Source organism: Geotrypetes seraphini, chromosome 5, assembly GCF_902459505.1.
Source record: "Geotrypetes seraphini chromosome 5, aGeoSer1.1, whole genome shotgun sequence".
Classification (NCBI taxonomy): domain Eukaryota; kingdom Metazoa; phylum Chordata; class Amphibia; order Gymnophiona; family Dermophiidae; genus Geotrypetes; species Geotrypetes seraphini.
The window spans coordinates 46162715-46187556 of NC_047088.1; the positions used below are offsets into that span (position 1 = coordinate 46162715).

A 24842-nucleotide genomic window follows, 5' to 3' on the forward strand; every position below is an offset into this window, starting at 1 on the left:
ACAGCTAAGTGTGCCGGTCCAATGTCACCTTCAAAACTGGGGGGGGGGGGGGGGTTTGAAGTGGTGGTAGACAGCAGTAGCGGGGGTCAGTCCGGGGGGGGGGGGGGGGGCGCAAGCTTCGGCGCTAGAGGGAGGGAAAGTGATCGCCTGTCCCGTTGTTCCCATGGACAGCTTCGAGACGCTATCTCTGAAAACGGGACATTTTGGCGTCCCGAAGCTGTGCGTGGGGACAGCGGGACAGAGGATCTAAAAAGGGGACAGTCCCGTTCAACTTAGGTAAGACTGCAGCGGCATGGACCGGGGGAAAGGAAGGAGGTGCTGAGGTGCAGGTCCAGTTGCACAGTAGGGCAGGAGGACCCGGACCTGGCCAGCTGTGCACCCCCCAAGGCATGCACCCGGGGCGGACCGCCCCCCCTTGGTACGCCACTGAAAAGAGTATAAACGAAACACAGTATTGCACAAAGCAGGAACAATGAGACTTATTTAGAATTAGTGTGAACAGCTCATTTTCTTAGCACAATTGTCTAATTAGAGTCAAATGCTTAAATAACTGTGTTACAAGTTAGCCAGCCTGCAGGATATACCTGTATGGTAGAGAATGACACGGTGATAGAATTCATCACCGTTCCCGTCCCCGCGGATAACCACGGGAAACCATCTTCATGTCATTCTTTAAGGAGAGAGGGAAGAATCAGAGTATGAATGGCCACAACCACTGACCAACAAGCTTTGCTTTGAAGAATGCTGGTGTAGAAGGAATGAGGTTGAAATAGACACTAGAAAATGACATGGGATTATTTCCCGCGGTTATCCGCGGGGATGGGAATGGTGATGAATTTTGTCACCGTGTCATTCTCTACTGTACAGTAGCATATGAGAATCCTCTCTAAAATAATTTGGTCTTTGCTAAGTTACTAGAAACTCATTATACCATGATCAAAAGACATTTCAAGGAAAAGGGATATTAATGCTCACTGGTCTGGACAGGGTTATAAGACTATTTTTACACAATTGGGGCTCCATCCATCCACCGATAGACAAATGGAAAGTAATTCTATAACAGGATACCTACCAACTATGCTATTTATGGCACTCATTGTAAGCCTATTTTATAAAGAAAAGCAGGTGCCTGAGGCTGGTATATGTACTTGTGCCTAGATGTTAATAAGCTCAAAATATAATAGGCACTTCAATTTTTTTATTCCACGAGTTTCACAATACCAATTTCAATTCTCAGGATATAATAATACATTTTTAAGAAATGGTGGTGGAGCTGATGTTTAAGAATTTAAAAAGCTAAAATGAGAAATAGGAAAGGCTGATGACGAGGTGGGTGTGTGAATCTCACAGCAATGAAAGAGAACTGAGCTTCGAGTGACACCACTGAAGCCTGGAAAGTTCAAATGTCTAGAGAAAAAAAAAAAATATTGTATTAAGTGACTAGAGATTCTCAATGCAAGCTTATCTCTAAAGCATTTTGTCTGCCCTTGCAAAAGTCGCTTTTGTTTGGCGAAACATGTTGGACACACTCCCCGCTGGCCGACGGACGAAATGCTTTAAAGATAAGTTTGAATTCAGAATTCTAGTCATTTAAGAAATGGTGGTGGAGCTGATTGATGTTTGATTTAAGAATTAAAAACGCTAAAATGAGAAATATGAAAGGCTGAATGCGAGGTGGGTGTGTGAATCTCACAGCAATGAAAGAGAACTGAGCTTCGAGTGACACCGCTGAAGCCTGGAAAGTTCAAATGTCTAGAGAAAAAAAAAAAAATATTGTATTAAAAATGTATTATTATATCCTGAGAATTGAAATTCACAGATGTTAGTAAGAACATGTGCAAATCATAGTATTTTATAATGTATATTCATATTTGTACACGCCCAATCACCACCCATACATATGTCCATCATCAAAGTATGCACATTACAAATAACTTATGTACTTTTATACTGGTAAGAGATGTGCTTATGTGGCTATTTATATATGTAAATAATTAAATAGCAACATTTATACCAGTTGTTACCTCCCCCCCACCCCCAAATTCTACAAATGGAAAAAGTTGACGGTTACAGCGACTTTACTCAGAAATAAGCACCCTGTCAAGATCAGACCAAATTGGGTTACCAGATTTGGTCATGCAAAAAAAAAAAGGAGGGCACATGGCTCCGCCCCATGCTACCTCTAGACCAGTGGTCTCAACCTCAAACCCTTTGCAGGGCCGCATTTTGGATTTGTAGGTATTTGGAGGGCCGCAGAAAAAATAGTTAATGTCTTATTAAAGAAATGACAATTTTGCATGAGGTAAAACTCCTTATAGTTTATAAATCTTCCCCCCCTCCCCTGAAGGCCTGCATGTTCCCCACTTCTTTGCAGCGTCATCCAGCTTCCCCCCTGGCCTCCCAGTCTTAGTTTCAGCTAATTAACGCAGCCTGCAGAGAGGATCACCGGTGCTGTAATGTTCCTTGCAGGCTTCCATCGGCCTCCGCAACATGTTCCCTCTGCCGCAGTCCCACCCCTCCTCTGACGTCAGGGGCAAGACGAGGACCACGGCAGCCTGCAAGGATCGCTGCAGCATCGGCAATCCTCTCTGCAGGCCGCGATAATTATCTGAATGTAAGAGTGGGAGGCCAGGGGGAAGCCAGAGGACACTGCAAAGAGCGAGCAGCACTAGTAGAGGCTGCGGGCCGCAAAATAGTACCTGGCAGGCCGCATGTGGCCCCTGGGCCGCGAGTTTGAGACCCACTGCTCTACACCTATCCCATTCCATCCCCACACAAACCTCGCCTCTTCTTTCCTGAGTCCGGGCCACATCTGGAGGGCCTCTGAGTACACACAGATGTGACATGATGATATCACATGCGTATGCGCATGCGTGTGATGTCATTACGTCACATCCACACGTGCTTGGTGGCTCTCCAGATGCGGCCCTGAACTCGGGACCTTCCAAAACCCGGACGAAGTGCTGGGTTTTGGAAATCCGTCTTGTCCCGGACAAGCCTCTAAAAAGAGGACATGACAAGGACATTGGTAAACCTAAGCCCAAGAACACAGAGAATCCCAGACTCATATCTCAGTATGAGGCTTAGGAGGGCTTCATGAGTTAACCTGCAGGGAAAAAAAAACCCTGAATGGGAATAGTGCTCATGGGAGGACAGCTAGGTAGAGCCACTATTGCTGCCTGCTTCATGTTGATCAAAGAGTATTGGGATGGTACAAAGACTTTTAGAATAATCTCTGGACAAGCAAGTCAAAAATGGAACTGGTTTGTAAAAATAATAAGTGAAAACCAAACAAAAAGTAAGATTCTTTCAAGCAAGGTAGGAAGGTAACACAGTAGGGGAGGGCCTGCTTTGCTGCATCATTACCTGGACAGCTCGCCTTCATTGTTGGAGCTGAATTGCCAAAGTGCTGAAGTGTCAGTGAAGGCCTTGATATATCAGCACTCTGGCCTCAGTGATGCTTAGGGCGTTGTATCACTGAGAGTTATAGAGCGGATGTTTCCTCTTGCCACCTGACCTGCCCAACCTGCTGAAGATCTTAGACTTCTGCAGCCTCTAACAGAGCTCTTGAACACTACCTTAGGGCAAAGAAAAACCCTTAAAAAGTTATTTTATGGCCGACCTAGTAGCTCAGTGGCAATGCTGCACATTATCATGCAGAAAGGCCATGGTTCAGTTCCCAGATTAGACTGCTCCTGGGGGGATGAAGTCATGCTTGTAATTAAGGGCAGATGATATTGGCTCGGGACCATTGCAAAAAAAAAAAAAAAAAAAAGAAAAAAGATTAGGCTAGGAACAGTGAAAGTTCTAAAAACAGGGGAATAATTTCCAGTTTGTGGTGAAAGAAGGCCTACATCATCAGAATCCCAGCACTGGGTCTGAACAAACTGTAGAAAAAAGCATGAGAACTATTGCATGACTGTAACAGCTGTACTGAAGACGTTTGCTATGGGTCATGGTGGCCATTTTGATTCCCAGAGCCAGACAGAGTGGAACTGTTCTGGTACACTGGACTACCATGAATCACCTCCAGGTAAGTACTAGGGGTTCTAATGGAGCCAGAGATGTGGGGGAAAGGCTTTTTTATTCTCTTAGGCTTCCGCGGCTGGTGTCATGATTGTAGCAGGTTTCCGGGTCTCGCCACTGAAACGTTGGATCTTTTCTACACAGATATGGCGAGACCCAGAAACCTGCTACAACAAGGTTTCTTTGACAACTTGTGGTAGGGCTTTGGCTGGGGAATGTATTTAACAGGGCTTGAGACCCAGGTTTGCGAAGCTGTTTACAAATTAGTACATTGGCCTTAATCTCCCATGAAAGACTAAGATTTGAGTAGGACATTTTGGGGTCAATATTCAAAGGTACTTAACCAGTTAGCAGTAGTGGTAACTAGATAAGTGCCAGCCAAGGCTGCTAAATATGTCTTCTGTCTGGATAATGCCAGAGTGGTCTGGGATCGGGGCTTGGGCAGAGCCGGAGCTTATCCAGTTTGTGAGTCATCTTAGTAGAAGGAGGATATTTTATTTTATAAAGATAACCTAGACACCCGTTCATCCTTACAAAATAGACTCATGAAACCTTCAATTATAGGTAAATGCTCCCGACATACATTTACACTTGCTCAGGAGTTGATGTAAATTTGCCTATGTGCAGTTCAACGGTGCTCTTTCCTGAACACACCTAAACTCGATTTGTGTAAAAGTGGGCATGAACATTCTCAATGCCTACTTTATAAATGCACAACCCTCAGATAAATTTTATAAATGCCCTTTATCTGCCCCCCCCAAAAATCCTTATTACCCCAAAATCTGGAAGACTCCGGATCAAAGCACAGGCACAATCCATATTTTGTTTGAGGATTCTAGCAGCACATTAAAAAACAAAGCCTATCTTACTTGTCAGAATTGTTTTTCGCTTGCACTGTTCTTCTACAGATCCGTGCTTTTTTCCAGATAACGTGTAAGGAGTTTCAAAAACAAATCTGCTAATGTTGTGATTCTTTTCGAAGTCCGTTTTCCTTTCCGAGAGCTCCTTCTCCTCTATGTACGGCTTCACATATGTGACTTGGATATAGGCATATTTGGGATCGAGATCTTTGACATTCACCTGCATAACACAGTAGATTTTGTATTCCTTATGTACAAGGCCTCAGGAAAACATATAGCATTTAAACTGTCATATTTGTCCAAAAATGATATGTCGTACTATACTAATTTCTTCAAAAGTTTCCACATAATGGTAATTGGGCACTCTATATTATTACTCTTACAGAAAATCAAAACTGTGAAACAAAAAAAAACTATATCCCATACCTGTATTTGAGGGAACCTATGCAATGCTGTTTTGATAACACATCATATTTTTAACAAAAAAATCAGCTGATAATTTTGACACGCGACCTCCAGAAAACACTGCCATGCTCCAGTATTTACAAATGGCTAGGTGTGGATTCTCCAAGGCCAGGGGTAGGTAATTCCGGTCCTCAAGAGCCGGAGCCAGGTCAGGTTTTCAGGACATCCACAATAAATATGCATGAGATAGATTTGCATCTCAAAGAGGCAGTGCATGCAAATCCATCTCATACATATTCATTGTGGATATCCTGAAAACCTGACCTGGCTCCAGCTCTCGAGGACCATAATTGCCTACCCCTGTCCTAGGCATTCCTGTACAGGTTCACCTATTTCTGGTGCTTATAACAATGGCATATTCCCAGATATCCCATGTACCTGCACACAGTACTGCATAAAATAATTCTATCTTGTTTTCAGCTATGCAAAACAAACTGAGGATCAGTTTGCAAGAAGGTTTGCCTTGACTCTAGGCCAGGGGTGGGCAACGCTGGTCCTCGAGGGCCAGAATCCAGTCGGGTTTTCAGGATTTCCCCAATGAATATGCATTGAAAGCAGTGCATGCAAATAGATCTCATGCATATTCATTGGGAAAATCCTGAAAACCCGACTGGAGTTGCCCACCCCTGCTCTAGGCTATATGTAAAAATCCAACTAATATATAGCATCTCAACAATGTTGTGTAACTGTAACAATAATGGAGCTCACTGAACAAGCTAATTTCCTTGCTCCAGAGAACCATCATAGGTGAATGGACCTTGAAAATCAACTCAAGAATTCCATGAGATTTTAAGTGGTAAGTTCAACTGTATTCAAGAAATGCAGTTTCTTCTTTTTTTAAATCAAGCTTGTTACTCACATTTCATAATTAATTCTTACTTAGGCTGATTGATACCTTGTTAGAGTCCTGGATCATTTTTACATTATCAGCACCAAATTTTTCTCCATAAAGTTTTAGAAGCCTCAGGGATATTTCTGAAAGACCTGTAAGTTTTGGTTCCTTATAGATATATTCTTTGCCGTCTTCCTCTTCAAAGAAAGCCTAAACCCACCCCAAAAAAATACCCCAAAACACACATTTAAATTAAATGCATGCTCAATTTTGCACTCAGTGCTCATAAAAGGGATTACATCAAGCAGTTTTATCATCTGGATGCATATCAGAAGAAAACTTGACATCAAATGGAATTGAATGTAATATATCTAGAGCCATTCATTTTCAATTTCAATAGATCTGTCAGCAAAAAATACATAATTAAAAAACTTTACACACCATTATCAGGTATCTAGGATTAAATATCTAGGAGATGGTATGGCTTTGCTTGTCCATAAAAGTCTGGGTTTTCAATTGGCATCAACATGCAAGAAGATTTCTATTAAATTCTAGATTGGCTTCCTTGCCTAATCCCAATATTTTAGGGAGATTGAATGAATTCATAAGTTAGATTTTCAGGATTTCATTGTAATAGATGATTTTAATATTTATTCTAGATGACATTTATCACTGTATGAAAAAGGATTTTTGAAGACCATAGAAAATTTAGGTTTAAAACAAATCCCCCTTTTATAAAGCCACGTTAGGCGTTTTTATTGCCAGCCATGGCAGTGAAAACTCTGACACTCATAAAAGGCTCAATAACAGACTATGGACTTTTCCTCCAGGAAATTGTCCAAATCTTCTTTTTTTTTAAAAAAAAAATCTTTATGGATTTTACAATCTTAAAACCAGCTTTGCTATCCGCTCTTACCACAACCTCTGGCAATGCGTTCCAGAGCCTAACTCTTCTCTTGAGTGAAAAAAAATTTCCTCCTATTGGTTTCTTCCTATTGTAACTTCACAGTATACTCATATACCGCCTTTTTGTACTTTTACAACCACAATCAAAGTGGTTTTCATACAGGTACTTCAAGCATTTTCCCTATCTGTCCCAGTGGGCTCACAATCTATCTAATGTACCTGGGGCCGTGGAGGATTAAGTGACTTGCCCAGGGTCACAAGGAGCAGCACAGGGTTTGAACCCACAACCTCAGGGTCCTGAGGCTGTAGCTCTAACCTCTGCATCACACTGTCCTCCTGGTGTCTCCTTCATTCAGTTTATAAGCTGCGCTCTGTACCATTTTGGCAGTCCTTCTTTGGACTGCCTGTCTGCCAATGGCCCTGATTAAATTAAACTAAACTAAAACTTTAATTTATAGACTGGGTCATCTTTTTAAAATAAAGCTTGACTCAGTTTACAGTAAATAAAATAGAAGAATTAGAAAAAGAAACAAACTTGAAAACTTCGAAAATAGCCAGGTTTTTAAATTTTTACGGAAAGATTGACGTGAACCTAATGCTCTCAACCATAGAGGGATATTATTCCATAATTCAGTTAGTTTAAATGAAAAAGATTTCTTCAGTTTACCAATAGAGGCTATACCTTTAAGAGAAGGGAAAGACAATTTAAGTTTTTACATAGTTCTAACCAGACCCAGTCTTTGAGAGTTCCAGGACATAGGAATGAGAAAATGGCATATGCCGAATAAGATCTTAAAAGTTAAACAGGTGCATTTAAGTTTCAAGTTTATTAGGTTTTTATATACTGCCTATAAAGGTTATCTAAACGGTTTTACAATCAGGTACTCAAGCATTTTTCCCTATCTGTCCCGGTGGGTTCACAATCTATCTAACATATCTGGGGCTACGAAGGACTGAGTGACTTGCCCAGGGTCACAAGGAGCAGTGCGGGGTTTGAACCCACAACCCCAGGGTGCTGAGGCTGTAGCGCCAACCACTGCGCCACACACTCCTGTATCCTGGATAGTATCGGAAGCCAGTGAAGTTTAGCCAGCAGAGAAGATACAAGCTCAAATTTACCTTTACCAAAAATCAACCTAGCTGCGGTATTTTGAATCAGCAGGCTATTCTTGGTTAAACTTAGATAAATAGAATTGCAATAGTCTAACCATGACAGGATAATGGATTAAATGAGAACAGAAAAATGCTGCTGACTTTCCTCAGCATGTGAAGGCTAAAAAAATATTTTTTAACCAAGGAATTAATTTGTTCATTAAATGAAAGGGATGAATCTACGATAACACCCAAGATTTTAGTGGAAAACTCAATCTATAGAGATGCCCCTGACAGCAATGAAACAGAAGAGGGAAGATGATCCAGCTTTGGACTGAACAATAGCAGCTTAGTTTTGGTTTCATTTAATTTCATTTGAACAGAAAGAGCCCAAGCCTGTAGTTTCACTATGCACTGGATTATGTTTGCAGAGAAATTTGAGAGATTCGAGTCTACCTCAAGGAGGATGAAAATATCATCTGCGTAAGTATACAGGGATTCGAGAATGGATGTTTCTCAAAATATTTCAGAGTGGTCATATAAATATAAAAAAGAATAGGAGATAGAGGTGATCCCTGTGGGACGCCACATAACGGCTTCCAGGGGAGTGACATTGTACCGTTCATGTCGACAGTATAAGATCGAAAACGTAAGAAATTAGAAAACCAGCTTAGGACCGCATGATCTAGGCCTATCTGCTTAGGACCACATGATCTAGGCCTATCTCTGAGAGCTGATGGATCAAGATGTCATGATGAACAACATCAAAAGCCGCGGACAGGTCGAATTGTAATAGAATGGCAAATTTATTAGTCGAATGTAATTGCTGAACCTTTGAGAATAAAGAAACCAGCAGAGTAAGCCTAAAGTTAGGCAACGATATCGGCACAAGTTTTAGAAAACATAGGCTCCCATTATAAAATCATGCTTAGTGCCGCCTAAGCGTACTTAGGTGACCCTCAGCATCCTAACATTTAGGTGTCTTCACCTAAAGTTAAGCACCAATATCGGAGCCTAATGGAATCTAATTCACAAAGAGGCAACTAAATCAAAAACACTCTCATGATCTGCTCCAACCACCCCCACTTTAGTATAGGCGCTTTGGGCTAGGTGCCTACTTTTTATAGAATTGAGTTGAGTTAGGTGCCTAATTTTCAATTTAGTACAATTAAAACAGATTGTGAGGTATTGAATGCCAATACTGGCACCAATTACCGTATTTTCACTCATATACCGCGCACCCGTGTAAAACGCGCACACGGGTATAGCGTGCGGGAAACTGTAATTTATGTAAAGAAATTTTTATATAGCGCGCACACCCGTATACCGCGCATGCCGCCCCGACTCTCCTCTGGCCGCCCCAACTCTCCTTTCGCCCACTCCGACTCTCCTCTCCCCCTTGAAATCCTGTCCCCACCCTGAAAGCCTGATGCCCCCACCCGACGTCCGATTCACCTCCCCGCAGGACCGCTCGCTCCCCCACCCCGAAGGACCGCTCGCACTCGCACCCCCACCCCCACCCCGAAGGACCGCTCGCACCCCCACAGCCTCCCCCCCCATCATGGAGAAGCTGCCTACCGTTGTCCTGCTGCTTCCTCTGCCGGCGGTCCCGCCCCTTCTCTAAGCCCTGCGTCTGCGCTGCTTCCTCTTCCGGCGGTCCCGCCCTTTCTCTGACATCAGAGAAAGGGCGGGACCACCAGCAGAGGAAGCAGCAGGACAATGGTAAGCAGCTTCTCCATGATGGGGGGTGGGAGGCTGTGGGGGTGCGAGCGGTCCTTCGGGGTGGGGGTGCGAGCGGAACTTCGGGGTGGGGGGTGTGAGCGGTCCTGCGGGGTGAATCGGACGTCGGGGGGGGGGGGGACTATGTAAAAAAAAATTTGGACAATGTGCTCACAAATATAACGCGCATGGTTATACTCGGTTTGTAAAATCGTGTATAACGCGCACATTATATGCGTGACAATACGGTAAGTTAGGTGCTGAGATCGGTGCCTAACTTTAGGTGGAGTTTATAGAATCAGGACCTCTGGGAAGTACCCACTCCACATGCCATGAGCCTCTCCTCCTCTTCTAATAATTCTAGCCTCCTTCCAGTGCCAAGTAGAGATCTCTCAGGCACATAGGCTTGCTTTTAGTCTACTGATACAGTGACACTTCTCAATAAACCAGGAAACGACTGTGCTTTGATGATATGCTGCCCGTGTTTTTGTGTGAACTCTAACAGAGCAGTTGTTTGTTTTGTCTTTTCTCTTCCCCTTTTTCGCAATTCTCTTGCCACACTATCCTTTCTTCATATTGCAAGTGGGTCTGCTTTGCTCAATTACATAATTTACTGCAATTTCTTGCCTGGCATCGTCAGACCGGATGCAGCAAAATTCCTCTTTTCATCCTTATTTCAACATACTGTTCTCATTACACACCGGACGCCCGCTTCAGTCTCTGTACAATCTACAGCAGTAAAAATTCTTCATCATTCTAAATGGTTTGACTATGTTACGTCTCTACTGGACTATAGAAAGAATTAAAGCAGCATGAATTAAATTTAAACTCCTACTTTTCAAAAGATACTCACTGCTGGCACCTGCCTATATAAATAACTCACTTATTCCATACTCTCCCACTCGTACTCTTTATTCTGTTAATCATAACTTACTCATGGTCCCCTCTCTTCTTTTCATCTCACCATTTCACATAAAAGTGCCTCTGGTTATCTTGGACCTTTTCTCTGGAATTCTCTTCCTTATGGATGAGAGGAGTGGCTTAGCGGTTAGAGCCGCTGCTTCGGCACCCTGATGTTACGAGTTCAATTCCAGCCTGTTCCGTGTGACTCTGGACAAGTCACTTAGGGCTAGATTCTCAAAAATTCATGTTAAAAACCGACGGTACACTGTCGCAGACATTATAGTAGCGATTTTTAAAAAAGCTACTCATTCTTCCAAAAAATGCTCATGCTAATGAGGATGGCAGAGAGTAGCGAAGATTTGGTAAATTTGCATGTGCCCATCGCTAGTGATAGCAATGGGCACATGTGCAGAATAAATGCAACCCTCCCCTCCAAAAAATTGAGGTGCCGAAGTCAAGAAACCCTCCACCCGACAGCGGGAGAGATGCCCACTCTCTCCCACCACCAAGCAACATCCCCCAACACTCCCTTGGCAGCGGGAGAGATGCACACTCTCTCCCGCTGCCACGCAATAACCCCCTTGTCCCTCTGACAACCACGGCCCTCTCCCCCTTACCTTACTTAGATGGATGGCCGGAGGGAAGCCTACTCCCCTCCAGCCAGCAGGCCCACTTCTTCAAAATGACGGGCCTTCCCCTCCCCAGTACATCCTGGGATGCACGGGGAGGGGGCCTGAGGCTCTGACTGGCCCAGGTTGTTTAAGGCCAATCAGAGCCTCAGGCTCCTTTTCGGTGCATCCCAGGATGCACCAGGGAGGGGAAGGCCCGCCATTTTGAAGAGGCGGGCCAGCTGGCCAGAGGGAGTAGGTATCCCTACGGTCAGCCATCTAAGAAAGGTAAGGGGTGGGGAGAGTGTGGATTGTTGGAGGCACGAGGAGGAGGGTTGTGGGGCGGCGGGAGAGAGTGGGCATCTCTCCCATTGCCGAGGGGATGCGTCACTTGGTGGAGGGAATGGGCATCTGTCCCACTGCTGGGGGGATGTTTGGTGGTGTTGGAGGGCATTGCTTGACAGTGGGAGGGAGTAGGCATTACAGAGTTTTTAAAGCCCTTAACGGAGACTTCTTGAAAGGTCATGTTTTCAGACCTTTGCAAAACGGTGTATATACAGTGGTTGCACAAATTTCAATTTGAGGTGAGTTCCATACCTTTGTAATTTGATAACTAAATGATTTGCTATGAGGCATTTTGTATTTTATATCTCTGTAAAATCTCTTTCATGTATTTCCCAGGAAGATTTGCATATTCCTATAGAATGTTTATTACAGTTGTTTGCTTTTTTGTTTTTTTTTTACTTAAATCAGTGTTTCAAGGTGTTGAGCCAGAGAGCTAGTTGTGCTGTACAGCACAATTGGATTGCTCTGTTGACTTGCATGAGATTACATATATTTCTCTTTTACAGTAAATGTTTGAATAAAGCATTTTTAGTTGCATCAAACTTACTTGCCCATAGAAGGCTACTCTGAAAAAAGTGCCCAAAAGCCTCTTTCCTGTGTGCATGACTTCCAGGATTTTAGTATAAGCACCATGGAGAGTTCGATATAGCTGAGTAAGTTTCTGGAAAAGAGAACAGGGCCAGGTTAACTGAAAATCTGGATTTAAACAGTCACAGTATGCCCACAGTTGATGCATGAAGACACCTATTCAAATGTATCCCTAACGAATCGCAGCTTGACTACACAGACGTAAAGGTTAACGATACCTTTTCATTTGACTACCAATCCACGTCAAGGACAATTCTATAACAGGTCACATTGACACACCAAGACCTGGATTCTGTAAACAAAATCGGCGCCAGCCGTGTGTCAATCATGCTTAGGCACTGTTAATGACATCATAGCTACCAGCACCTAAGAAGAAAATTAGGTACCAGTAATGTAGGCCAAGGTTTTAAAGGCCTACATTCCCAATGCCTAAGTTTTAAGGAAAGTCACGCATTGCGGCACCTAAAGTCATTTCCATCCCCTAACCGTGCCTATTTTGACCTTAGGCACTGCTAGATGCCATGCTGAAGGCGCAATTCCTCTATTTAATGAGTTTTTAATTGGCTTTAAATTGCATGGTCAATTACCACACCAATTAGAGCAATTAAGTTAAGCATTGGTAGGTGAGATCTCGGTGTAATTTATAGCACCAGTTTCAGAATCTGGGCCCAACTATGCACTTAACTATATAGACCAATGGTTCCCAACTCTGTCCTGGAGGACCACCAGGCCAGTCGAGTTTTTAGGATAGCCTTAATGAATATGCATGAGAGAGATCTGCATATAATGGAGGTGTCAGGCATGCAAATCTGCTCCATGCATATTCATTAGGGCTATCCTGAAAACCCGACTGACCTGGTGGTCCTCCAGGACAGGGTTGGGAACCACTGATATAGACTATTTAGTAAGGACACTTGAGCGTTCAAGTATCCATAAAGCAGGAATGTTCAATGTTGGGCCTCAAGGGTTGCAATGATTTCCCTAATAAATATGCATGATTATCTATTTGCATACAATGGAGGCAGTGCATGCAGATAGACCTCATGCATATTCATTGGAGGAAATCTTAAAAACCCAACTGGGCTTTCGAAGACTGACTGAGCCATGTACGAGCAGAATAGGCTCTCGCTCCACATGACCAGGATGTCTCAATGGAGGCCCCCTGTGGCAGACTTGCCCCCTTCTTGACCGGTTTTCTAGAGCTAAGCCAAAAGTCAGATCAAAGTTAGCATGAAGTCATTCCAATGATATTATGATACACAAAGGTGATAGTAGGGGTGGTGTGTAAAGGTGATTAAAAGGTGAGAGACAGCAGAATTTTATGATTCACATTAAGTTAAAAAGCACAGTTCTTTCTTGTTAGTTCCAAGTGTCTGATCATTTTAAATGTCTTTAAGGTCCTGGAATATTTTAAATTTACCTTTGCTCCTGCTAACCTTTATTTCTGTGCATTCAAATGTAATAACACTGTAACCACAGTACTCCGGCGTTCACACACACAAAAGCTTGATCAAAGTACGCATGGAAGAAAGGACCCACTTGATTTGGAAGGTACACAGAAAATCAGAAACAAATATGCATGAATTCCTTGCATGCTAGACGTACCTCGTTTACAAAAAAAAAAAAAAAATGGACATACCACACAGTGACCAATATCTGAGAAATGGAAAAGGAGCAGCTACCCGGTTATAAGCACACAATAAATATATCTGCAATGTGCCACAAACTGAAATATGCACCTGTCCCTTACACTGAGAGAAGAGGAATGCAGCATATTAAGTCACAATGGAGGGGAAGGTGGACCTGTCCTAATAAAATAATACAGAAATAATAATTTGATTGGTGCCTGCAAGCAACGACTATAAAAAGGCATTGAAATGAAAGCATGTCAGATTTTTTTCATTTAGTCTTTGAGTTATACCAGTGGTCTCAAACTCGCGGCCCGGGAGCCACATGCGGCCCGCCAGGTATTATTTTGAGGCCCTCGGTATGTTTATCATAATCACAAAAGTAAAATAAAACAGTTTCTTGATCTTATATCTTTTTAGCTATAAATGACAATATTATTATTAAGACTTAGCCAAAAGGAAAGATTTATAAACTATAAAGAGTTTTACCTCATGCAAAATTGTCATTTCTTTAATAAGACATTAGCTATTTTTTCTGAGGCCCTCCAAGTCCCTACAAATCCAAAATGTGGACCTACAAAGGGTTTGAGTTTGAGACCACTGAGTTACACAAACCAAAAGTCCAAAGAATCTGGGAAATGCTGCCAACTACAGGTTGGCTTTTGCTGCTGTTGACGAACATCATGACACAAAAAAGAAAGCAATACTGGAAATCTAGAGTTACCATGTGTCAAACATATTGCATGTCCTATATCTTTAACTCTTCCAAACCGGATTTGTGGGCTTCCTTTCTGCAATAAACATTTCAGGCAGTCTGGAGACTGGATGACTCAGAAAAATTTTTCACAGATTTCACCTCTAGGTCACTCCTATGGTAGTCTATGTGAAATGAGATGACAGTCTATGAGGGGCCACTGAAAAGTTTCAAGTTTATTAGGTTTTTATATACCACCTATCAAGGTTATTTAAGCGGTTTTACAATCAGGTGCTCAAGCATTTTCCCTATCTGTCCCGGTGGGCTCACAATCTATCTAACGCACCTGGGGCTAGGGAGGACTGAGTGACTTGCCCAGGGTCACAAGGAGCAGCACGGGGTTTGAACCCACAACCTCAGGGTGCTGAGGCTGTAGCTCCAACCACTGCGCCACACAGTAATCAACAAAGTAAGGGACGTCTCCGTCGGGGGCTATACACTTAGGCCCTCTTTTACTAAGGTACGCTAAGAGTTTTAGCCCGCGTTTAGCGTGCGCTAAATTAACGCATCCACTAATCACTAATGCACGCGTCAGCATTTAGCGAACGCTAATATTTACCACACGCTAAAAAGCATAGCGCACCTTAGTAAAAGAGGGGATTAGTCCAGCAGTTTTCCACTTTTTTTGTGGTATTCTAATCCTCTGTTCCAGGCCATGCACCGTCCCTTTGGCCCTGTTTTTCCATCAGCAGGGAAAGGACTTTTTGCAGGATTTTCCTCTCTTCTCCCAGGCACATCTGACATAGCCACTCCTCACTGCATTCTGTATGACAAACACTTTTTATAAGAAGGGATGGAACTTGATATGCTGCTTTTACACAATCAAAGCGATTTACATATTTTAGACAGGTACCTACTTTGTACCTGGGGGCTCTGTGGTGGAGTTACAATACAGAGTTATTAATACCTGAGATTATGGAGGGCTTAAGTGACTTACCCCAATCCTGACTTCCCTAGTTCTCAGCCTAGGCTACACCTCCACTCCTTGGTCCCTCTCTTTTAAGTGGACTAATTATAGAGTGATCTAGCTCATATTTAAATTTTTCATTTTCCTGTATTCTTCACATTGCTTGTGCAAGGGATGATCACTCTGATTGAAAATTATGGTAATTAAACACGGAGTAGCTTGTGTGAAGAAGAGTTACAACATTAAATAGCAATAGTACAATTGCATCAAGGTTCTGAGAAAGCATCCGGGGTAGCTCATCGCTTTGATGGACTTTGGATACTTATGGAATAGATATGAAGGGAGGGTTGAAAGTATAGACCGAGTTGGTGTTGGATCAATTTTAAAATTTTACAAGCACATCTACCAAACTCTGATTAACCTCAACCTGGAAAACTGGACGGAACATTTTGATTAACTCATTATCACTCCTGCTCCCACTAGACACGACGGCTCTTGGCATGAGACTGGGGAAGGGGATAGTGGCAGAGGTCTGCCAATGAGGCCTCAGGGAGATTTGTTGTTGTCTGTGCCGGGTCTTTGTGCCAGGGTTGGGAGAGGGGCAGGGACTGCGGGTGGTGAGACTGGATATTACGGGATGGTGAGGAAGGGGTCAGTGTTGTCATCAGGCGGAGGTAAACTGGCTTAGGTTTAGTTATTCATTTATTGGGATCTATTAATCACCTTTATGAAAGATTCATCCAACGTGGCGGGCAGCAGATACAGTTTTGCATATAATTTACAATTTTCTTAACAATATAATAGTGAAATGACCAAACATAAATACAATCAACGGGGTAAATTTGGTGATGGCAAACTGAATCCTAGAATTAGGAGTAATATGTTTAGTATCAGAAATATAGAAATATGATGGCAGATAAACACAAAATGGCCCATTCACTATCTCCCCCTCTCCTTAAGAGATTCCATGTGCCTGTCCCACACTTTCTTGAAATCAGACACAGTCTCTGTCTCCACCACCTCTACCGGGAGACATTTCCACATATCTACCACCCTTTCTGTAAAAAAGTATTTCCTTAATTATTCCTGAGCCTATCATCTCTTAACTTCGTCCTATGCCCTCTCATTCCAGAGCTTCCTTTCAAATGAGTCGCCTCATGCACATTTATGCCACGTAGGTATTTAAACGTCTCTAGCTTATCTCCCCTCTCCCGTCTTTCCTCAAAAGTATACATATTAAGATTTTTAAGTCTGTCCCCATACACCTTATGATGAAGACCACCAACCATTTTAGTAGCCCTCCTCTGGACCGACTCCATCCTGATATAGAAACATAAGTAGAATGATCATATAATAAGAATATAATAAAAGACAGCAACAGACAAGGCATAGAAGGTACATTCGCATAATACAGATATGATATTCGTGATGCAAGCATAATACAGAAGAATACACTTTAGTAGGCACACATTAGAACGCTGAAACAACAGGTGATGCGGAGCAGAAATCTTGGAAAGCTACTCCCATGTTATACAGTATATGTGAGGGATATAACCATGTTTTATTCCCCATTGCTGCTCCTGTTGCACGCAGAGACAAATGTACAGTCCTGCACCTATTTTACAAGAAGCTCTACTTTTGATTGTAAAATATTATGGGAATTCTCCACATTTTGATCTATTCTTATGAATTCCCCTCTCCGTGTACTATCTAAAATCTGCCTCCATGTTTTACTTCAGTGTCTGGTAATGGGGGGGGGGGGTGCATTTATTGCTTTTACTACAGCGACACCAGAACTTGAATACAGCTCTTTGTATGTTAGGCTGCACTTCTTAAGCTAAATTTTATATATGGCACCCCAAAAACTTAGCATAAAAAAGTGCTGTTCTATAAGCTGCGCTTAAAGTTAGGCATGGTTTTTAGAATAGCATTTGTGGTAGGAAATGCAATTAAATTTTCTTTCAACTCCTCGTGCCCTGACTCCACCAGGACCGCCCATAAATTAAAACTATCCTTCCCCTCCCTACATGGTATTCTCCACGCAGGTAAACTGGGAAAATCACTTCTTTTCAAAATCACAGGTCTCTGGAATGACCTTACTATCCCGCTGCAGAACCTGAGCTCCCTCCATTTATTCCGCAAGCAACTAAAAACCTGGCTCTTCTCTAACATGTAATTTCTTTTCCCTTACTTTTCCACTCGATTTATAAACTTATGTAAACCTTTTCCTACCCTTTCTCATTTTTAAGTTCTTGTAAACCGTGCCGAGCTCTACTTCCGTGGAGATTATGCGGTATATAAACTTAAGGTTTAGTTTAGTGCGGCCATTTGCACCAAGGAAAAGATGGTGCAAATGCCTGCGCATAATTTTAGATGCAGACAGCCATATTCTATAATTACACATGTAACCAAAAGTAATACCCATGACCTGACCGTGACACGTCCATTTCCGCACCCTCTTTTTTCACTTGTGCATCCCCGCACATAAATTTATGTGTGTAACTTGGAATTGATTTTAATTAGCACCAATAATTTCTGGTTAAGAAACCAATTATTGGCTCTAATTAGCTTGTTATTAAATTAAACTGTGCGCACATTTGGGTACAGGACCAAAATCGCACATGCTTTTTTAATAGAATCTAGGGGCTTATGTTCTAATGATTACTATTGTTTTATTGCAGTTATGTTGCTTTCTGCCTTAAGCATTCTGGACACCTAGAGCTCCTTTTACAATGCTGTGTTAGGGCTTTAATGTGCGGAATAGCACGCGCTAGACCTTAATGCCAACATTGAGCTAGCATTAGTTCTATCCGCGTAGTGCGCGGTAATATCCTGCGTGCGCTAAAAACACTAGCGCACCTTAGTAAAAGGAGCCCCTAGACAGTGTATCACAAACTATGTGCCTCGTGAGATTTCAGGTGTGCTGCCAGACGTTGGAGAGGCGCCAGTTCCGGCTCACTGCCATATAGGATGTGCCTCTCGTGGCGAGAGGTACATTCTGTAGCCAGTCAACCGCTGTTAGCGCCTCTCCTCCTTCCCGCACCCCCCCCCCCCCACTGGCGGCTCAAGGCCTTGTCTGGAGGGCCTCTGCACATGCACGGACATTGATGGGATGATGTCACGCATGCACGCAATATCATCGCGTTGATGTCTGCACACTTCCGAACTGTAATAGATATAAAATTTAAAAACAAAGATGACTTAAGGGTTACACTATTTACTTGCTTCATTAATGCGGATAAATAAGGAATTTATTTGTCATCAAACAAGGTTGAAAAATACATGGTAAATAATAGCAATTATTTTGTCATACAAACAGACAGAGAGAACTTCGCCTTATAGTAGCAACAGTACAGAGGCAAAAGGTAAGGGAGACGTCCTTCCAACCAAGTAAAAACCTTTATTCTTTTAAAAACATCCTTAGAACACGCTTTGCTGAACCCCCCCACGCTGGTTCCGTTCCCTCTGTGTGAGAAAATGGCAGGTATAAAGTTTTCAAGAGGACAAGGAAAACACTGACATTTATCAGACAGTTTTGGAAAACATAATTCATTGCCACTGTTGGGTTTGATGCAGAAAAGAATTCATCTTTTCATTTTCTCTCTGTCCCCTGAGGAAGGCGTTTATACGTGCCGAAACTTAGATCCTTGTTGGGATTGTTTTTAAAAGAATAAAAGTTTTTGCTTGATTGGAAGGACATCTGCCTTGCTTTTTTCCTCTGTACAATTAATTTGCCATAACATCAAGAAGGGTTTGTAGAACGCTTTTTGAGGTTGTTGTCCTTATAGTAGACTTGTGTCTGGTCGCCACCTTCAGTGAATCTTTTCACAAAGGTAGTTAATGAATCCAATAAATAAATAATAATTCCTCATTAAGTAAAGATTAAATTAAATAACGGAACACTATTTTTAGATATAATTGAATTGTTTCCATATGTGCGTATGTGGCTTTAGCAGTGCTAAGGGGTTTGAAAAGTTTTAAGGGTACCCATGATGCATGCGAACTGTTGCAGACTACTCAAAAATACCTTGTTAGGTCACTTGAAGGCATTACTTGTCAATAAGAAGATAAGGCTCAGACCTGGATACCCCTACTTTTAGGCCCCCACCTCAGAAAAATCAGTTCTGGCAATGCCACTGCTGAACACTGAAATAGTAAAACTAAAATGACCCCTCTCTTTGGGTGGCAATCATGGGAACAACCTTGCTGAACTGTTCTGTGAAGAATTTCAGTTTGGAAATAGAAAGGGTAAAGTCAGCTAGTGATAGAAAGTTCAATATATCGTGACTACCTCAAACTCCCGTCGTTTTTCATAAATTGGAATGATCAGCTTTGAAACCTCTGAAATAGTTTCGTAACGTTCTGCCTTCCATAGTCCATCTACACATTGCTCCAGCAACTCCACCAATACTTCCTGCAAAAAGAAGAAATAAGAACTAGTAAAGCTAAAGGTAGTGGCATAGCTCCTTCACCGTCCCATCACCACATGCACCTTCCCTTCCCCCCTCATACCTCTTTAACTCTTTGCTGGCACAAGCAGCATCTTTAACCTGCAGCCCGCACCAACATCGGCTTTCCCTCTGACATCACTTCCTAGTCCCGAGTCCGTGACTTCAGAGGGAGAGCCAAGGCTGGTGCAAGCAGCAGGTTGGTGATGCTGCTCGCACTGTTGAAAAGCCAAAGAGGTACGGGGGGTGAGGGGCAGATGCCCTCCCCCCTAAGATGGCACCCAGGGCAGGCCGCTCACCCCTCCCCACTTTTCTATGTGGCTGGCTAAAAGATCTTTTCACAATTCACACATTTTCATCTTTAGCAGAAAAGATAAGCAACAGCAGATCTTAAGTATTCACTGTAGTTACAGGTTTCTATTATCGGTTCATTTTTGAATAAAGCATATGGGGAATGATTTCAAAAGTCTAATCTACTGTAGATATTTTGAATAAACTGAACATTCAAAGGCATGGAAAGAAAATACAACTCTGGGTGGGCCATACTATGTTACTATGCTACTGGACATGCAAGAATAACTAAACATAGAATTATGTGTAGAATATTAAGAAACACAGAATATCAGTGCTTTTATGTGTACGTTAGAAGCAGAATTGGCAAATATCTCATACATTTGGCAAGGAGTAATTTTCTATATCTGAGCTGAACACATATACTTGTACAGGGGCTGAACGTCAGAATCCATGCATATAACCTATATGTATATTTGGCCCTGGCCATGGAACACCTTAGCCACGCCCCTTCCTAGCTTGTGAATTCCTGCTTAATTTGCACAGTGCAGATTTGCCATGGGAGCAAACAAATGGGAAGAGCTTGGGCAGATCCCAGACTTATGTATGAAACATATAGAATACTATAAGTTACACAGGTATACAGTCAAACCTTGGATAGTGAGTCACAGCCCCCCCCTCCCGATATCAGAGAGGAGAAAAACCTTAGCCAAATTTAAGGGAAATCTTTTTCCATGATGCATTTGACCCTTAAATAGATTTCAATCTTCGCCAGAGCTGCTCGTTAATCCTGATTGTCACTCCTTTCTATTGCGGTCTTCCTTTTATGTATTCTTTACTTTAAATTGTAGTTCTCCCAACTTTCCTAATGTTTTTGTTGGTCTAGTGTTGTTGAGTGGATATTTGTCTTTTATGTCTCCCTTTTTTTTAAAATATAATTTGTAAAACGCTTAGAAACCATGATTTGCGTTTAATCAAAAATTTTAATAAACTTGAACGTGGTGTGTGAGTGTTTTGCAAGACGAGGAAAACATTTTATTAAATTTTAACTCAAAAAACGAGCGTTGTCTTTCAGTACGAGCATGTATACGTGCGTTTCATTGCATCGCTGATTGCGGCTAAATGCAAACTTGGCTAAACCCCTTAAATTGGGATGCACTTGTAACGTAGGCCAATACCTTGTGACAATCTCACACACTTTGTGACTGTTGACCGAATATGGTAAAGTGCACACAAGGGGGTTCCCCTCCCGAGATCGAGTTTAAGCGTGCACCAACGCAAATCTCACACTGAGCGCGGCTGAACGTAGTAAAAGCATCACGCCCAATTCACCCGCAGTTCAAGCGTACTGTACAAGTGCGCATATCTTTCGTACTGTATTTTATACAGTACGGTATTTTGGGTTGTGGAACGAATCGTCTGAGTTTTCATTATTTCCTCTGGGGAAATTCGCTTTGATATACGAATGCTTTGGATTACAAGCATGCTTCTAGAACTAATTATGCTCGCAAACCAAGGTTTGACTGTATGCAAAAATTAGGCACTAACTCTTAACACCAGCTCTATGCCTGGGCATTAAGTATTTGCACCTAATAATTAGGTATGCATATACCCGGTTAGTCTACTTTCTATAAAACAAAGTAGGTGCCTGTGCTCCTTCATAGAAGACTCCTACTAGGTGCCCTCCAGATGTCGTGTTATAGATTTGCCCTTATAGCACTAATAATGAAATCCAATATTGACAAAACTCGGTACAGGCCCTTGACACAACTCCAAGTGCTTTTTGAATATCAGGTTCAATGAGTTTTCTGAACAGAACAATTCATACAGTAAGTAGATTTGAATGCATATGGAAAGGTATTAAAAATACCAGTAGCTCGATTATACTGAAGAAGGAATTTCAGAAACAAAAGAATAAGTAGTGGGGCTGACCTGATAAAATCACGTGAGGAGAACCAGGTTCAATGTCTGGATTTAATTTAGGTTCACTGGGCCAGTCGGGACTGTGGATGTTGGTGGGAAGGGTGGGGAGCAAGGGCGTCCCACCCACCGAAAAAACCTCAACCTCAAATTCCTAAACAGCTGGAAGTGGGACTGAGGCAAGATACAGCCAGATTGTGAAGGAAAGCAAGTCAAAATATGAGCAGGAAATCACTTAGCAGCCATGCAGAATGGAAAGCCAGACACCAAGGCAAAGAGGGCACATGCCTCCCCCAAAGTCCAGTATTTAGTTTTTTGTTGCAAAATAAGACACACGCTCTAAGTCCGAAAAACTTGAGGACAGTGGCCCAAGCAGTCCTCCTCCCCTACTTGGACTACTGTAACTCCCTCTACTGCCGCAACGCAGAGAAAGACCTTAAGAAACTGCAGGTACTCCAAAACACAGCAGTTAAGGCTCATCTTTTGCAAAACCAAATATGAGAGGGCAAGTCCACCTCTTAAGGAATTGCACTGGCTACCAGTTAAAAGCAGGGTTCAGTTCAAAATTGCATGTATGGTCCATAAAACCATATATGGAGAAAGCTCAGCTGGACTCTCTTCTTTCATCCCGGTCTTACAATTCTTCAATGACTCGAGGACAACTCAACGCTGGAAGCTTCCACTCCCCTCCCCATGCCAGGTCCGGAGAAAAGCTCTCTTCGAGACCACCTTTGAATTTCAAGGACCCAAAGTCTGGAACGAACTCCCAAGCAGCTTACGACGACTTACCACACACTTTCAATTCAGGAAGGCACTGAAAACACATCTATTCTCTTCACTGCACTGATCTGTTACAACGTATTCATGTACATGTGGCCTATACCTCTGTATCATTTCTAATATTATGTAAGCCGCAATGATTTCTAGTCGACATTTGTGGGATACAAGAATCAGTATGGTATGATATGGTAATAACATAAAGTAACATAGTAGATGGTGGCAGATAAAGACTGGTATGGTCTATCCAATCTGAACAACAAGTTAAAATCATAACATAAGTATGATGCGATACTGCACACACATACTTAATCTTGACTTATCCTTTCCATTTTCAGGGCACAGACCGTAGAAGTCTACCCAGCACTGGCCTTGTTCTCCAATTACTGAAGCTGTCATTGAAGCCCCACTGCAGACCTTCCAAGTCTCTCCAGCCATGATCTGGGCACAGACTATAGAAGTCTGCCCGGCACTGGCCTTGTTCTCCAACTACTGAAGGATGCTCTTGGAGTTTCAACACTGCCTGTTCTTTTGCCTTGAAATATTGCCCCATTTATCCAATGTCTAACCTCACTGTAGAAGACATCCATCATGCCAGCATCTTCCTTCATGGCAGCTTCTTCATCAATATTTGGAGTAATCTTCTTAAAGCTTGAACATCCACTAGGAAATAATTCTGGAAAGAAAATTGAGAAAGTTGATGGATAGCACAAACATGTGAGCGTTCTTAGAAATTGAAAGGGTTGGGTAATTGTTTAAAACGACATGGGAAACATTCCCAAAACAACAGGACCCCATCCCCTCCCCCCCCAAAAAAAATCTGATTTTTTTTTTCTTACGTCAAGTAGATTGCACACTTTTTTCCAAAAAGTGCATATGTTTTTCCTAATAGCATGCAATGTACTTTCCAAAGGCATATTGCCCAATATTCAGACTGCGGGAGACAGCCGACTATCTCCTGTGGTCAGCAGCAAAACTAGAAACTCAATGCTGGTGCCATATCCAGCAACTGGCATTGAATTTCCAGTTTTTTGGGGGGCAGGCCTAGATATAGCCAGCTAAGCCGAAGTTAATCAGCTGGCTGGCTAAGGCCTAGTGGCCAAAGATAGACCTGCTTTTTACGCAGTTCTATCTGGCTGCTGAATTTACAATACAATACAGCACTTACATTCCACCATTAAACCTCTTAGCTCTATATAGCATTTACATATACCTAATGACGGAAGATAAAAACCTGAACTGTCCATCCAGTCTGCCCAATAGTCACACTTAATATACAATATATTCATGGTTAAATTGTATTTTCTTTAATATTTCTAGGCAATAGACCACAGAAGTCTGGCCAGTACTGTCTTTAGGTTCCCACTGCTGGAGTTGCCATTGACTCCCACTCCAGCCTATCCTAATCATCCTGTCACTGCAGCTTCTATCAAAGCCCTCCCCAATTCATCCTAAACTAAATCACCATATATGGGACACAGACCGTACAGGATTGCCCAGTACTGGCCTTAGTTTGTTTTATACCATTCATTTTCTAATTAGAGATCCTCTGTGTTCATCCATTTACACATTGGTAAGAAGGTTGATGTGTTTCCTAAAACAGCAACAGAGGAGGGTTGAGATTTATGAAGAAGATGCAGTAGTATGACTGCACTGTTACCATGCGAGTTCTTAGGTTCCATCCTCTGGTCTCCTCATGCAGTGTCATAGGCTGGCCACCCATTTCACTGGGTGAAAGATTTCAACCTTTTCTAAATTGGCATTAAGATATCT

The 24842-nt window shown here is 42.4% G+C and overlaps 1 protein-coding gene and 1 long non-coding RNA gene across 9 annotated transcripts in view; one reads left to right on the forward strand and one right to left on the reverse strand.

Annotated features, from left to right (window-relative positions):
- Positions 1-24842, reverse strand: part of DOCK11 (dedicator of cytokinesis 11) — a 247141-nt gene that overhangs the window by 30007 nt on the left and 192292 nt on the right. For all 8 annotated transcript variants that reach the window (XM_033945546.1, XM_033945543.1, XM_033945542.1 and 5 more), the window contains 5 exons: positions 23639-23745; positions 19925-20047; positions 12304-12417; positions 6247-6393; positions 4896-5106 (listed from right to left, as the gene is read on the reverse strand). In XM_033945546.1, the coding sequence (XP_033801437.1) occupies positions 4896-5106; positions 6247-6393; positions 12304-12417; positions 19925-20047; positions 23639-23745 (702 nt within the window). The remainder of the gene's footprint in view (positions 1-4895; positions 5107-6246; positions 6394-12303; positions 12418-19924; positions 20048-23638; positions 23746-24842) is intronic.
- Positions 3851-23743, forward strand: LOC117360920. The gene is made up of 3 exons (XR_004539554.1): positions 3851-4033; positions 6086-6147; positions 23408-23743. It is a non-coding gene; the product is annotated as an uncharacterized LOC117360920 (long non-coding RNA).